General features: G+C 56.2%; 6 protein-coding genes across 6 annotated transcripts; 4 read left to right on the forward strand and 2 right to left on the reverse strand.

Annotated features, from left to right (window-relative positions):
- Positions 1–770: 770 nt before the first annotated feature.
- On the forward strand, positions 771–3,820 carry IUM83_16030 (Nuclear transport receptor LGL2 (importin beta superfamily); the record flags this gene model as incomplete). Its single annotated transcript, XM_067940884.1, has 3 exons — positions 771–827; positions 938–2,885; positions 2,979–3,820. The coding sequence occupies 3 exons, from the start codon at positions 771–773 to the stop codon at positions 3,818–3,820; spliced, it is 2,847 nt and encodes a 948-aa protein (XP_067781975.1).
- Positions 3,821–3,993: 173 nt separating this feature from the next.
- IUM83_16031 (RxLR-like protein) lies at positions 3,994–4,892 on the reverse strand (the record flags this gene model as incomplete). The annotated part of the gene is made up of 6 exons (XM_067940885.1): positions 3,994–4,011; positions 4,089–4,178; positions 4,252–4,293; positions 4,395–4,463; positions 4,547–4,598; positions 4,681–4,892. 6 exons carry the CDS (start codon positions 4,890–4,892, stop codon positions 3,994–3,996), a joined length of 483 nt encoding a protein of 160 aa, XP_067781952.1.
- A 256-nt stretch (positions 4,893–5,148) lies between these two features.
- On the forward strand, positions 5,149–6,143 carry IUM83_16032 (peroxisomal hydratase-dehydrogenase-epimerase; the record flags this gene model as incomplete). The annotated part of the gene is made up of 2 exons (XM_067940886.1): positions 5,149–5,726; positions 5,825–6,143. 2 exons carry the CDS (start codon positions 5,149–5,151, stop codon positions 6,141–6,143), a joined length of 897 nt encoding a protein of 298 aa, XP_067781976.1.
- Positions 6,144–6,448: 305 nt separating this feature from the next.
- Positions 6,449–7,336, forward strand: IUM83_16033 (Mitochondrial Carrier (MC) Family; the record flags this gene model as incomplete). The annotated part of the gene is made up of 1 exon (XM_067940887.1): positions 6,449–7,336. One exon carries the CDS (start codon positions 6,449–6,451, stop codon positions 7,334–7,336), a length of 888 nt encoding a protein of 295 aa, XP_067781882.1.
- Positions 7,337–7,444: 108 nt separating this feature from the next.
- On the reverse strand, positions 7,445–10,311 carry IUM83_16034 (tenascin-like protein; the record flags this gene model as incomplete). The annotated part of the gene is made up of 7 exons (XM_067940888.1): positions 7,445–7,834; positions 7,911–8,529; positions 8,601–9,147; positions 9,221–9,424; positions 9,501–9,668; positions 9,798–10,027; positions 10,094–10,311. The coding sequence occupies 7 exons, from the start codon at positions 10,309–10,311 to the stop codon at positions 7,445–7,447; spliced, it is 2,376 nt and encodes a 791-aa protein (XP_067781971.1).
- Positions 10,312–14,336: 4,025 nt separating this feature from the next.
- IUM83_16035 (uncharacterized protein) lies at positions 14,337–14,969 on the forward strand (the record flags this gene model as incomplete). Its single annotated transcript, XM_067940889.1, has 1 exon — positions 14,337–14,969. The coding sequence occupies one exon, from the start codon at positions 14,337–14,339 to the stop codon at positions 14,967–14,969; it is 633 nt and encodes a 210-aa protein (XP_067781972.1).
- Positions 14,970–15,467: the final 498 nt, after the last annotated feature.

A 15,467-nucleotide genomic window follows, 5' to 3' on the forward strand; every position in this document is an offset into this window, starting at 1 on the left:
AATGAGCTGGTTCAGTGATCACCGACGTCGGATGCCCCTGGCTATTATTGCCTGGATAGTTGAAGTAATCTAAAATTTCGTCAGTTTATTTTGCGCGCGATCCGTCCAGATTCGTTGTTAAGTCACAAGTCGGGGTGGGTAACACAGGTATGGGGCACGGGCGAGAACAAGCAGGGTTGATAACTCGCAAACCGGTCGCGTTTTGCGCATTGCTGTTCACATCAAAATGCTTGCGTTCGGAACAATTTATTTCCTCCATTGTTTCACGGCCACATTGCGAAACACAAATTATTTCTGATGCTTTATCGATGATAAATTAGTTTTCATTGATTTACACTCACCTCCAGTGCCGTCCCTCACGAAGATACCAGATTCATGGCCGATCAGAGTTGCTTCACCGTACAGTAACATGGGAGTCTAATAAGAAATTGACGAAGGAATTGGCGCGACATCATTCGGTGATCTTTGCATTTCGCGAAACCTCCTGTATTCGTACCCTGGTCGTCACCACCATCGTCGTTCTTGACAAACATTTTCTTCACACATCACAGCGTTCAGAAGTTTGAAGTCGTGTCGTACCTTCGATTCGTCGACTGCGTTGGTTGAGATGCTAGCGGTGTCATCTCCACCGAAAAACTATCGACGTTAACGGTATTAGCTGATGCCCTGCAAATAACAATTGTTCAGCGCATATGATTGGCTAAAACGGCGTACTCGCTTTGACGGATCTCGTAGCTCCCCGGTTGCTACTGTGCTGCACGACGTACAGGATGGCGGAGAGCCCGCTCCCGATGGTTCTGAGCGCCGTGCAGGCGCTCTACGGCATGGTGAGTGGTCTTGCAACGCCAACCGTGCAATCCCCGCCGTCTACCAATGCCTCTAGCCGCCGCTATGCCTGCCTAAAGCAATTGACACACTCTCGTGAATGCCCCCGCAGGAAGGAGCAGCGCGACAGCGAGAGGCCAACGAGTTCCTGAACAGCTTCGCGGCCTCGGACGCGGCCTGGGGCGTGGGCTTCCAGCTGCTGCGGGACGAGGCGCTGGCGCTGCCCCCCGAGGCGCTCTTCTTCGCGGCCAACATGCTGCACTCCAAGGTGCGCAAGGAGTGGGTGCGGCTGTCCGCAGAGCAGAGGGCGGCCATGACGGCCTCGCTGCAGACGCTCATGCAGGTGCTGCGCGCCGGCACGAGGCCCGGCTTCCACCAGGGCCCGCTGGCCAGCAAGCTCTGCGCCATCTATGCGGTGGCCATGATCTCGGCCCCGGACGACTGCAAGGCTCTGCTGTCGCAGCTGCTGGCGAGTTGCTCGGCTACGGGCGACGCGGGGGAGATCGCGTTCTTGCTGGCCTTCTCCCGCTGCGTGTGTGAGGAGATGGAGGACGCTGAACTGGCCTTTGCAGCCAAGGACGCGATGGAAGTGAACCTCGCGACGTTGAGTGGCGACCTGGTGACCCTCATCGGCAAGATTATCCTTACTCGCGAAGACCAGGACTCTCGAGTGGCTGCTCTGCATGGTGAGGCACTGTCGTGCTTGAATGTTTGGGTCAAACGTGCGGGGCTCTCCTTGGCGACACTGTACTCTAAGGACGAAGCTGTGCTGCTTGCTCTCCTCGAGGCACTCCAGAGCAAGTCGAGACACCTGCACGCGTGTGCAGAGATCCTTTCAAAGTTAATCACGGTGGCGTCGTACCCGACGCCGGCTCAGCTGGAAAAGACTCTGTTGGTTGTGGCGCAAGGACTGCTTAAGACACGAGCGGCTTGCGAAAGCGCACTTGCAGCTGACGAAGACGAGGTGGGCCACGCGCTTACAGATGTGATCTCCACGTTCTGTGAAACCTACGCTGACTGGATTTTAGAGGGCGAGCACCCCCAGGAAGCCGCCGGTCTCGGTGAGCTCATGCTGTATCTTGGCTCCCATCCGCGCCGGCAGATTGCGTCACTCACGCTCGAATTTTGGCTGGTAGTGCAGGATGAGCCTGTAGCTTCACGGCTGCATTTTTATCAGCATGATGCCTTCATGCAACTTTTTGATGTTTTGCTCAAACAATGCGCCTTTCCAGCTGGCAATGCTGAAAATATGGACGAACTTGAGCGAGATGACCTCTTGGCTTTCCGGGGTGGCTTTCAAGGCGTGTCAGAGGCGTTTCTAGCGATTTTCGCGCTTCTCAAAGAACAATTTCTGGCTCACCTACTGCCAATTCTAACGTCAGCAGCTACGAGCGAGTGGCAGAATATCGAGGTTGCTTTGTTTGCCGTCTCCATTGTGGCGGATGATATCAAGAAGAAACTTCCAACAGGTCCTGCTACCACCGCACAACAAGCAGAATTGGAGAACATTGTCTCGCAAATTTTCCAGGCGGTGTTAAACTCGACAGCGAGCTCACACCCTCTGGTGATTACAGTGGCTTCACGACTGCTTGGTCAGTTCAGTGCCTGGATCAATGACAGAGCTCTAGCTGCTCGTTCATTTGATACGGTTGGCACTTTACTCCAGTATTTGACAGGGGCGCTTGGTCTCAGTGCAAGCCGCACAAACGCCGCCAAGAGTTTTATGCAAGTTGCAACAAGCTGCACTGGATGTCTGAAAGAAATGCAACCTAGTGTCCTAGTGGCTAGCGTGCTGCATTTTGGCGCTACTGCTGGACAAGAGGCCATGCCGATCGAAGATCGGTTATTGGTTGTGGAGGGTCTAGTACGAGCTGCTGCCGTCTCGCCTCACTGTTCGATAATTTTGCAGAGCGTGCTCAATGATTCACTGACTCGTCTAGACCAAGTGCTAGCTGTCACGGGTACTGATGATCCGGCGGTGGTGATTCAAGTATGCAGCGAACTCCAAGTGCTCGGAAAGGTTATGCGGTTCCTGGATGCACCTGAAGACGTGGCCGGAGGTAAGACTGTTACGGCGTGGGCAGTTCAACTGATCTGGCCTCACTTGGACCCGATCACACCCCGCTTTGAGGCTGATGAGGCTGTGATGACAGCCTTATTCGAATTATATGGATGGTGCCTGCAGAGTTTACGACAGGACATGGCACTGCAGCTGGGAAACATTGCAACTCTGATTGTGAGAGTGTTCGAGCAGAGACGCTTTGTTGCCCCTCTCGAATGTGCATCCGTGGCAGTTGATGTCTTCGGGAAGGGTGCGAGCGCCGAGATTGTTGACAGTTTCCGGGGGCTTATGGGCGCTTTGAGCCAGTCAGCATTCCAATTCTTCACGACGCATTCGTTGGCAGAGTCCCCGGAGGTTCTTCGTTCGTTCTTCGAGCTGGCCTACCGATTTTTGTTATTCTGTCCAGCCGCGGTTCTTACTGCAGCCGAGTTTCCTGTGCTGATTGAGCTGAGTTTGGCCTGTCTTGGCAATCAGGATCGCCCGTCCACAAATGCGGTTATCATGTTCCTCACATTCCTCGTCAACGAGAGCACGTTCAGGCTGGCACCGTTTACAGCAGTTATCAACGCCACTGTGCTGGATGCCGGTCAGACAGAAAAGTGGCTTGACGGCCTCGTGGGTGCGCTAGCCTTAAAGAGTCCCAGCGGCTTGTACGACGCGCTATCCAAACTGTTATATGCGCTGTTGACCAGCTTCACAGATAACGAGCGCGTCCGGACATCACTAATGCAGTCATTGAGCCGCGATGCACTGGGTGTTGCAGAACTCCGGCCTGAGGATCGTCAACAGGTGCTGCACTTGTGGCTGTCGCTCGCAGCCCAGCCCTCAGCTTATTCCAAGCGGCGTTTCCTCGGTTTGTGTACTGACTTCGCGAAGGTATGCCGCAAGGAGTTGACCGCCGACACGCTTCACTCTATCGAGCCGCCCAACTGAGTACCGATTTGAATAGTTTTGAGCCGACGTAATCGTCATGATAAAAATTGTCAACGAATGGAGTCGGGTATGGAATATTCATGAAAAAACTTTTTCACATGTATGGGCTTCATCTCTGAGCCAGGCACAACCACTGTTTCTAGCACGTTTTCGCGTTGAGTGCAACCGCAGGCTTAAGCTAGCTCTCCGACCTGCATCGCCACCAATGACATATTAGACCACGACCATTGAGCCACCAGCGTTAAGAGTACGTAGCCAGTCGACGTACAATAGGGTACTTCTCGTAGTAGAACTCCTTGGTCTCATCGAGCTCCTTCATCTTCTTGTCGTCAAAGTCCGAGATGTCATCGCTGATATCCTGTCCACACCACAAAACAAGAATCCTCGTCACTCTAGCAAAGCCGTGTCCCTGTGTCCCCAACGTGTCGTACCTCCTTCTTGAGCGAACCCAGGGTCAGCGCACGCGTGCAGGCCTGCAGTACCAGCAAAGGCAGCACCAATCCGATTCGCAGACGCGTGTCAGCAGCCACTTCAAGCCAGCCAATCGGCCAAATCAGTCCTGTCTTCACCGTACCGTTCCGGCGAACTGGTTGTAGGACTTGCCCTTGGCGTAGAACTTGGCGCCCGACGTCACGTCCAGCACCTGCAGCAACAAACAGCCGGACAGCCAGCAGCCCCTCGTTAGCGGCCGCGTTCTCTCCCTCGACGCTTATGACGCCATCGTACCTTGCCGCCGACCGCCAGCAGGATGGGCTTCTCCTCGTCCGAGCCGTCGTACCTGCAGCACCAGCAGCGCAGCCCCCACATATTAGTACAATCCACACGCTACACCACTCTTTAGCTATTAGCTGTGCACGCACATGCGCAGCTGGTCCAGCGTGTACTTGGGCAGCCCCTCGGCCTCGGCCGCCGCCTCCTTCTCTGCGCCCTGGCCCGTCAGCAGCATGGAGAAGGGGTACGGGCAGCTGTAGCCGCTGGCGACGAGCTGCTGCTCGATCTGCGGCCAGGCCAGCGCCACGAGCGCCACCACGAGCGCCACGCCGAACAGGAAGAAGCGTCCCAGCCCCGCCATTCCAATTGATACAATAGGTACTGTGGTCCTGAGTTCCGCTGGTGCGCTGGAAAATCGCGAAGTGATTTGGTCCGCGCCACGTACGAACGACCGCGCGACCCACAGCTTTTACATCAAATCGTGTGCACCACACAACGTACCAGCCTGGTGGTACACTTTTGTGTCGTGTCAACAGAGCCCCGACTTGTTCAACGTGAGCAGCTTGGCTCACTTCCGAATTTGCCACGAACTGAGCAAGTCGAGCCCCTCTGCAGCCATGAGCGTGAACGTGGACCGCATCCTGCGCAGCCCCGAGGCGACGTACACGGCCAGCTACAACCAGCGCGACCTGCTGCTGTACGCCGTGGGCATCGGCGAGTCGGCGCTGCAGTTCACGTACGAGTTCGACGAGCGCTTCTCGGCCTTCCCGCTCTACTCCGTGTGCCTGCCCTTCAAGGGCCAGTCGCAGGACGTGGTGCCCTTCCCGCCCGAGACCATCTCGGCCGCGCCCGACGGCATGCCCAGCTTCAACCCGGCCATGATCCTGCATGGCGAGCAGTCGGTGGAGATCCTGCGGCCGCTGGACCCCGCGGGCGGCACGCTCACGGGCAAGACCAAAGTCATCTCCTTCTACGACAAGGGCAAGGGCACGCTCATGGAGACGCAGACGCAGTTCGAGGACGCCAACGGACCCGTTGCCAAGCTCATCAGCGGCTCCTTCATCCGCGGCCTCACGGGCTACGAGGGCAAGGGCCGCAAGCTCCCGGCCCGCGTGCAAATCCCCAAGCGCCAGCCGGACTTCTACGACGAGTTCAAGACGTCGCCCCACCAGGCGCAAGTCTACCGGCTGTCGGGGTGAGTATTCAAGCTGAGAGGAGCTCTTGTCGAGGTTGGGTTGGACTGCTAGCTAACTGGGTTTTATTCGGTGTTGTCCTCTGTTGTGGCTGCTGCAGCGACTACAACTCGCTGCACATTGACCCGGAGATCGCCAAGAGCGTTGGCTTCAAGCAGCCGATCCTGCACGGCCTCTGCTCCATGGGCGTGGCCAGCCGCGCGCTGTACAAGCAGTTCTGCGGCGGCGACGTGGCGCGCTTCAAGTCCATCCGCGTGCGCTTCTCGAGCCCGTGCTTCCCGGGCGAGACCATCCAGACCCGCATGTGGCAGGAGGGCAACGGCAAGGTGCTGTTCCAGGCCGTGGTCAAGGAGCGCGGCGTGGTCATCGTCGACGGCGGCGAGTTCGTCTACGCCCACGACGCGGCCTCGCGCCTGTAGGCAGAGCCGCCTACTGTGACTGCACTTTGCAGCACCCTTATGAGGGCAAAGCGGTTGATCTGCAGGCAGGAGATCTATCCATCGTTTAATGAATGTACGACGTCAACACGTTGAAGCTTGTTTGAAGTCGATGACGTCGACACTGTCGCCCGCAATAATCGATAACGCAGGGTATTTATTCTTAAATGTTTATTTGCATAGAAATGTTGTTTCCGTTCCGGTGTCTAAGACATCCATTCTCACAGGTTCGTGTCAGCCGCACAAAAATACAACCGCTGTGCTCCGCTTTCGTATCAACCGGCGGTATGAGCTCCTCGCGTGGTGCCCCGCTGTCTCCGTGGGTCAAGTCGGTGGCCGCCGGGTCCGTCTCGGGCATGGCGAGCGTAGTGGCGTGCCACCCGTTCGACACCATCCGCACGCGGCTGCAGCTGTCGCCCACGCGCTTCCGCGGGTTCTTCCACTGCGCGCGGCAGACCATCCAGCAGGAGTCCGCGCGCGGCCTGTACAAGGGCTTCCTGCCCCCATTCTTCAGCCAGGGCGTGTACAAGGCCGTGATCTTCACCACGTCCGCCACGCTGCGCAACGACGTGCTGCCCCGTGTGCCGCTGCTGCAGCCGGTGCTCACGCCCACGGTGGTGTCGCTGACGGCCGGCGCAGTGGCGGGCGGCGTCAACGCCTTCCTCGTGGCTCCCGTGGAGCTCGTACGCAACCGACTGCAGGTTCAGTACGACAACCAGCCAGAGTCGCGGAGGTATCGAGGGGCTTTCCACTGCGTCACGCAAGTTGTGCGCAACGAGGGCGTCACGGCCATGTGGAAGGGGCTCACCACCACCGTAATTCGAGACTCGCTGGGCGTGGCCTTCTACTTCCTGGGCTACGACTTCGCCAAGCAACGACTTACTGCAAGCGGGAAGTTGGGGGAGACGGCGACACTGCTGACTGCTGGGGCTTTTGGCGGTGTCAGCTTCTGGGCGGTGGCGCTGCCGTTCGACACCATCAAGTCGCTCATACAAGCCGACGGACGAGACGGCAAGTACACGGGCCTCGTGTCGAGTACAGCCAAGTTGGTGCGCGAAGAAGGCGTGATGCAGCTCTTCCGAGGCTGGCAGGCTGCGTTCTCGCGTGGAATCCCCAGCGCTGCCATTACGTTTTGGACCTTCGAGCGAGCAAACAAATTCCTCAACGAGATGTGATCAAGCAGCATCAAAATGTGACCACCTTGTTGCCACGGCTACCCAAGCTGGGGGCACACTACAATATATTCAGCAATTTTAACAAGCACTGCAACGCTGGGTAATATGTTAATCCTGGTCCAACAGCGCTCCCCTTGCGCGCCGCAGCTGTGACGCGATCGAAGCAGCCCGCTCCCCCAAACCAATCGCTTTGTCCCTGAACATGTCATGAATGGCATCCGGGTCTGTCGGGTAGCAGATCGGCGGGAAGTCGCGCGTCTCCGGACTGTTTTGCCCCGCTGGCTCAAAGGGTCCTTCCCCGACGATGGCCGACGCGCCGAACGCGCTCGTCCAGCGCTCACCGCCGACGACGATCATGCGGAAGATCATGAGCGAGTGCAGCAGGTTGACCATGGTCAGCTCCTCGCCCGCCGAGAGGCCTCCGCTCGTGACGAAGACGGCGCCCACCTTCTGACTCAGATCCTCCGCGAACGACCACTCACTCAGGAACTTGGTCATCTGCAGCAGCAACAGCAACAACCTCAGTCAGCCCACCCACACCACTGTCCTCCAACTTCCGCCTCTCCGCACGGACCTTCGGCTCGACGTTCGCGTTCACGACGTGGGTGCCGAGCACCACCGCGTCCGCCCACATGACGTCCTCTGCGAACGACGCGTTCTCCAGCGTGCGGACGCGCAGGGACGCCGTCTCGTTGCCCAGCACGTTGCGCGCGCCGACTTCCACCGCCGACGCGAGCTTGGACAGGTGCGGGCCGTCCGAGTACGCGACCAGGACGTTGGCGCCCTCGCCTTGGCGCTGCCAGGCGCCGCGGACCACGTCGCGCGACTGCGTGTGCGGCTGGCGCAGCAGGCTCGGCTGCTGCGCCTCCAGTCTGGCCAGCACCTGCTGCGAGATGCCGATGACGTGGACGAGGCCGACGGCCGTGCCCAGGCAGAAGAGCAGCAGCAGCACGCCGGCCGCGCGTCGCAGGCGCAGGCTGTCCTCGTTGCGCGCCGCGTCGCTGGCGCTCATCCGCTGGAGCTGCGAGTACGCGGGCGCGACCGGGACGCGCGGAGGCCGCAGCGGCCGCAGCTCGCTCCGGCTCAGGCAGCCGTGCGAGTTCACGCTCATCCCCGCCAGACGCTTGCGTAGCTCCTGGCAAAAATCTATGTGACAGTCGAGCACGCCATCGTGTGCACAGACGAGCAGATGGCTACATGTACATCAAGGTCAGGCGAGGCAACGTCCATACATGGATTACGTTATCCGCCGGTGGCGCCGTACTTGAGCTCGTGGAAGCCGCAGTTGGCGATGGTGCCGGGCCCGCCCTTGCCGTCGCTGCCGCCGTAGTTGGGGTGGCACGTGCAAATTCCCGTGGAGAAGTCGCACACGCCGTGGTTGGAGCAGAAGGCGTTCTCGCGCGTGCCCTTGACGGACGCTTGACCCTGGAGAGTGGCGCCGCCCGTGGCAAACAGCAGCGAGCCTGAGCCGTCCTGCGCGTTGCCGTTGATGCTATCCTGCAGCAGCGCCTTGGACCCTGACATCGGCGGGAGGTCGCCCAGCTCCGTGAGGAAGTCCACCACGATGACGACGTTGACGCTGTTGGAGCAGGCTGTGGCGCCGCCCACGAACGAGACCGCCACTTCCCCGATGGTCGACAGCTCGTCCAGTGCGGTCTTCACGATTGCGGCAGTGGCGTCAACAGCGATGCTGACGGTCGTTGCATCCCTGAACGTGAGCGTGAAGCTGCCCGCGTCAGCGATGCACTGGACCAGTTGCCGCTCGATGGCGTCGCTGTCGGTGTTGAAGTCGTCGCCGCGCGGGCACTCCTCTGACAAGCGCAACAATGTCATAAGCATGTTAAAACTACTGCTGACAATCGAGAAGATGCAACGCAAACTTACTCAAGGAGCAGTCATAGCCGAAGAAAAACGGGTCGCAAAGGCAGGTTTGAATGTGGTGGGCGTCCCAAGTGGCGACGTTGTTCGGATCCTCACCGTAGGTGAAGCCGCGGGTGACGCCGTTGATCCGAGTAATTGGTGCCAAGTCGTACAGCGTCAGACACTGACCATTTCCGTTGCACTCGATGTCGGTTCCGCCGCAGGCCACTGCAATAAGGAAAACAGAAGTGTTAGTGTTCGTGTTCTCGTACGAATTTATTATTCATGCGGAGTCAAAACGTACTGAGCTCGCAGGCACTCCCCGTGTAGGGCACCTGACATTTGCACTGTCCGTTGCTGCGATCGCATTCTCCGGCATCACTGCACTCGCTACGCAGTTGATGTGCAACGTTGTCGTCGCTGGGGTAGCTGAACCACGAGTAACCAAATGGACACACTCGCTCGGAGCAGTCTGCACCAGACCAACCCTTCGCACAGGCGCAGCGATATGTCGGGCTGTTAGAACACGTGCCATGTCCACTACATGCCAAGTCTCCCGGGCAACCGACGGGTATTCGTGATGGTGCTCCACAGTCGCCACGGCTGAAGTCCAAGGAGCCAATATTCCCATTGCCATCGCTGCCGGTGTAACCTGTGCTGCAAATACAGCGACCAATCGTGATTTCATCGCAATAGCCCCGGTTTGAACACACATCGCTCTCTTTGGTGCCATCTACCGACACGACATCTCCAATCGCGTTGCCGTCGCCGGCGACGACAACACTGGAATTAACACTCATCATACTGCCATCAGCCACAATAGTTGACAGACTAAATCATACAACAACGAAGTAGATTAGCACCGAATTGTGTTCTCCGCGAAAACAAACAACTTACTTTCCGAAGTTCTGGGTAAATGTGAGACTCGCGAGGTTTGCCGGGGTTTCGCACGCTTGCGAGCCCGAATAACTCACGTCGATGCCATCGATCGTAGGCAACTCCAGTAAAAGTGCCTTCAGCTGCTGTGTTGTAGATTGAGCCGCAATGGGGCGAGTTGTAGCTCCTCGAAAGCGCACCGTAAACGCACCCCCACCTTGTTGTACAGGTGCCAGCATCTGCGCTGTTGGAGCTGGGGTAAATGTTTGGTCCAAAGGTTCACAAATCGCTCCCTTGACAGTCTCAGTAAAGCTTGTAGCAAACTGCAGGCGGTTTGAAATATGCACGAGGCCATCCGTGCCACCATTGTTCGTCTGATCCGTTAGAATTTCTGCGAGATCTCCGTCTCCGTTGGTCGCTTTCGCTACAACAAAGCGGATGGTCGAAGTCGTGCCAAAGTCGCTGCAGAATGTTGTCAGCCCACCCGCAAACGAGACGTCAATGTCAACGATGTACGGAACTTTGCTTTGAATTGTCGACTTAAGAGTGTCTGCTGTGATGCTGAAGGGTATCCCGGTCAACTTTGTACCATCCTCAAACGTGAGCGCAAAGTTACCACCGGTAGCTCCACACAGAAATTGTTGCTCTTCGGTGACGCGACAGGAGTCAAACCCCTTTATGATTTCCTTGGTTTCTGTATCGATAAATCCGTTAGTATTGTTTCGAAACAGAGTCTGAACTCCCTTTACGTCCAGAGTGGAAAATGTCATCGCTGGCAAATCTGCCAGTAGCGCTCGGTGCCAAAGAGAGGTAAAGGTCATAGTTACGAATGTGCCGGTAGGAGTGCACACATTGTTGGTAAAGCCCCCCACACTAGTCATCATCGTTACACTCATCTGGCCGTAGAAGGAGAGTTTAGAAAGGTACGAAAGGAAAGTGTTGCTGTCGGCATTGTACGGGATATTGCTAATCGTCTCGTTTGCAAAGGTGATCGCAAACATACCGGCGTCGGCAGCACAAATAAATTGTTGGACTTCCACCACTCTCCACCCGGGCACGACAGCGTTGTGTTTCGTGTTAGTCATCGGGAAAGTCACACTCCACTCAGTTCGGGCTGGTTGCGGGTCTGCACGGGATACTGTTACTGCATCCACACCCCTCAAGGCCAGCAAAGATGTAGCAATTGATGGCCCAAAAGAGTCTTGATCGGCGAGAGCCTTGAACGATATCGGGCGAGTGTACTGACTGCCGAATTTCAGAATGAACTTGCCTTTGGTCAGTGGGGCATCCGATTGCAGTACGATCGTTTGCTGTAGGTACGTTGTCAGGCACTGAAGTAGCTGCACTTCGTTGACCTGGCCTGTAGTGAGCGGGTCATCACCTACGGGACAGTCTTTCAGCGAGCAACTAGGGCCATGGAATCCTTCGTCACACAAGCATCCGTGAATCACGTCAAAGTCCCAAATCTGATCGTAGACAAAGACATCTCGGTCGTACAATTCGCGTGAAATCACTTCATTCTCCGCCAGTGTTTCCATGGAGATGCACTTGCCGTGCTGCGAACAAGATTCGAGACACTGGGTGTACTGGCAGGCTGCGCCAGTGAATCCGGACTGGCAGCTGCATGAACCACTCGTATAAACACACGTTCCCCGACCGGAACATTCTTCGGGCTCATGGGCATCGTTGATTCCTGTAATTACCCCCCATGCCTTGCCAACAGGACAATACTGGAGCGAGCAGTCGTACCCGAAGAATCCCTCGTGGCATTGGCACGTTAGCTTTTTATCACAGAATCCATTGCCAGAGCACCCACTTGGACAGGATTCATCTGTTGCAACGCTTGGTAATACTGCCAACGCGAGCGCCACAGCGACTAGAGACAGCGATGTCCTGTGCCGCATGATGATGCGGCTTGGATCGGGCTATTCAAGAGGTTGAGTGCCAGCAGTTTCTAGGCGTCGCTTCGTGTTGGGTCCGCGACAAGATATCCTCATTGAAAATGAATCGAGGCACTCCGGAAGAGCGGCGATGGGAGAGCGGGCTGCGTCAAGGTGCTCGCACTTCGGATGTCTCGGAGTCAATGAAGTCCCAAGCGGTTCACCGACGATCGGCATTGAGAAGACCGCAAACCGAAACCACCAAAAGGGGCGAAGATCGTATCATTCCACCTCCGTTGGCAGCAACTGCAGCACTCCAGGCTTATCTGTCCAACGATATCGATGCTCGAAGCCGGATACCATGCCCCCGTCCTGTCGCAGCTTCGGGTGAAAAGAAAGTAGAGAAAACCACACTCTCGCCGAGCAAGCGTCACAACCTCGAAAAAACAACCCAACCTCGGGTATCGGTCCACGCAGCCCCCATCGTCACTAGTGCTGCTTCTCAATCAGAAAGCCCGTTGTCACGATTTCAAAAACATGTACGAGCAGCTCATATTCGGTACAGCTCAAGCTTTGGCTAAAAGTGATTTGGTGCGTTGGTACAGATGAAGGAGTCAGGAATGAATCGGTATCCCTCACCAGCCTCACATCAAGCCCAGTCTCCACATTGCATTAATGTTCAAGGAAGAGATTTCTCGACACCAAAACGACTAGCAACTGGATCATCACAAACTTTGACTCGATCGCTGATAGATAAAATCCGAGAAGCAAAGCGATTGCGGCATGCAGAAGTCGTACACGGCACACGTCACAACATTGAAACTAAAAGTTCAGTCGCCTGCACGGTTCCTGGGAGGTGCCTTGCTGGTCCAGTAGTCTCAACCGACGTTCAAACGAAGTGTTCAAGCCTCGCATTGCAAGAACAATCATCACCAAGCAGAGCCTATCAAAGCACGTCACCGTCCCCAGAACCAATAAAGGTCTCGACGAGTTCTCCTCCGGTTCCGCATGCGAAACCAATAAAACCAGTGATTTCATTGTCACCGTCGCGCCCAACCTCAGCAAAACTACTGGTGCAAGAATACCAGGACGGGAGACTCAAACAGTTAGCCAAAGAACACGAGACAAAGAAGATGTCATCGAGCGTCAACACGATTATCGAAGTCACAAATGCGGTGTTGCTAATTCAACGAATGTGGCGTGGCGGCAGACTAATCCGTGGGGCGCGGTGGCGGCAGTGCAAAGGCCGTGGACAACAACCGAGTAGGCCTGAGCATGCTGAAGTGACTGTTGTTGTGGACAGAGATTTTGGTGTTAAGCCTCTGTTTGCTACGGTAAAAATGAATCGGAAAGTGGCTCAAACAGAGCAACAGGATACCAAGGAGTCAGATCTTAGCGATGGTTGCGATCCAATGCTAGATGAAAACAAAGGTGTCATTACCTGCAAGCAATATCCGGAAGATAGGGGGTCAAACCACACAAGCGATCCGTGGACGGATCATGAGCTTGTTTTTCTGGAAGAAGGAAGGTGTATTGGTGAACTCCAAGAATCTGTACGCAAAGGCATATGCATGGATGACGATGAGCTCGTATGGAAGCATCCGCAACAAATCATACAGCGGCTAGAAGCTGCACGGGCCATCTCACTCCAGAAAACCCGCAGAAAGTGGCCAATCAGTCACCAACTTCACTATCAAAGTGATCAGAACGTCAATACGGAGCAATCTTTTGTGCCTGCTACGATGTTGGAATCATCACGAGACGTACTTCCTCGTTCTCGAGGAAAACATGTTACAATTGCAGTGCGAAAGCGGAAGTCATGTCGAGTGTCTTCACTAAAACGCAGGAGCCGTAACAAAGTAGCTGTAGCTTGTAGAGCTTCCGAATCGCGGCGAGTGTTTGTCCATGTACAACGCGCAAATGACTCTCGTCCTGAACATTCCAATGGAGGGCCCATCAGTACAGCAACCCAAGACGGAATGAGACGCGAAGCTCCAACAAAAGATCTCCAGGGTAGTGAGAATCAACCCGACTGCGGTGAAAGCGCTACGGAACAGGCTGGTAACGCATCAAGTGTTATGGATGAGCTCGAACCGCAAGCAGACCACAACTTGACGGGGCGTGAAGAGACTGAAGGTCCTTCTAGCTCACTAAAGCTTGATCAGTTCGTGGTTTTCTCGGGTTTTGTCGAAGCAACAAGTGGAGTGAATACCGTTTGCTCGCGAAATGATTTGATCAGCGTGGGCGACCTCGCTCTAGCTCGAAGTCTTCTTTACGACAGAGACCACGGCCAAACTGCTAACAGTCTCGGCGAGTATTCTGGCGATTTTATACCTTTGACGCTGTCAACACCTCCAGGTCCAGTCCAGTCAAGTAAGCAAAGCATGGAGCCTGGGAATGAGCCATCAACAGAGCCAACGCAAGTTGCAACTGGTTGTAGTGACGACTACGAAGATGACAACCAAACAGATCATAACTTCAGCGATGCTGACGGCGACGACGTGAAGAACTGCGGTCAGTCCATCGACGTCCAGCTTTTTGGTCGACTTGTTGAAGACCCCGAGGTTTTCGCGCTCCCTGCGTATCCGTGGACGTGGGACGACGTGCTGCCGCGGAAGGAAGGTCATCGCGACGACGGCGTCTCACTCGCTTCCTCTGCGTCTTCGTCCCCGGGCACGAATAGCGCGCGCAGCGAGGTATTCGAGCGGCAGGTAGAAGTAGATACGGGGTCTCGACATTGCAGCCAGTCCAGCTCCGCGGACCCGATGCGCACGCTGGAAGTCGTGAAGACTGCAGTGACCACGACGATGGCTCGCATCCACAGCGCATACCAAGACGCCTCGGCCCCAGATGAGCAGCAGCTCGAGATACCGTCAAGCGCAGCTGCAACTTCAGCAGCCGTCAGCGCGATCCGAGTGGACGAGGCCAAGCGCCTCGAGTTCCTGCGCGCGCTGGACGACTTTAAGCGCTGTCTGCGGCCGACCTCGTCGTCAAGTTCCCTTGTGTCTGGCGCGTGAATGGGAATTTTCCGTTGGGCGTTGACGTCGACGGGGGCGGCAACGTCAACGGCGGCGGCAACGTCAACGGCGGCTCTGACTCAGACCTGTAGACGAACGCAATTGGCACAATCGCGGCCAGCGTGTCGTATGTGACGCGCCAGTCGCGGCAGACGTAGCGCAAGTCGCACCATGTCCACCCGTTCGAGTGTTGGTTGCCCTTTTGAATATCCCGAGCACGGGAAAGCTGCGCGCGCAGCAAGCTGAAGCTGACGTCGTCAAGCGCTGGCCAGCGGATCCCGAGCCGTGCGGTGCATGACCCGTCCACGCTGCTCTTGAACCGATCTTCGTCGATATCGTACCGGTTCAGATCAGTAAATTACCACGCCATACAAACACCAAGTTAGCTCCTCTGAAGTAACACAACGTTGAAGCTGGTATTCATTAGTACCGCGTCGGTATTACCGAATGTTTCCCGAACGCACCTGCGTAACGGCTCTTGGCGTCACCATTCCTCAA

The sequence above is a fragment of the Phytophthora cinnamomi genome, assembly GCF_018691715.1.
Source record: "Phytophthora cinnamomi strain GKB4 chromosome Unknown Contig112, whole genome shotgun sequence".
NCBI classification, from domain to species: domain Eukaryota; phylum Oomycota; class Peronosporomycetes; order Peronosporales; family Peronosporaceae; genus Phytophthora; species Phytophthora cinnamomi.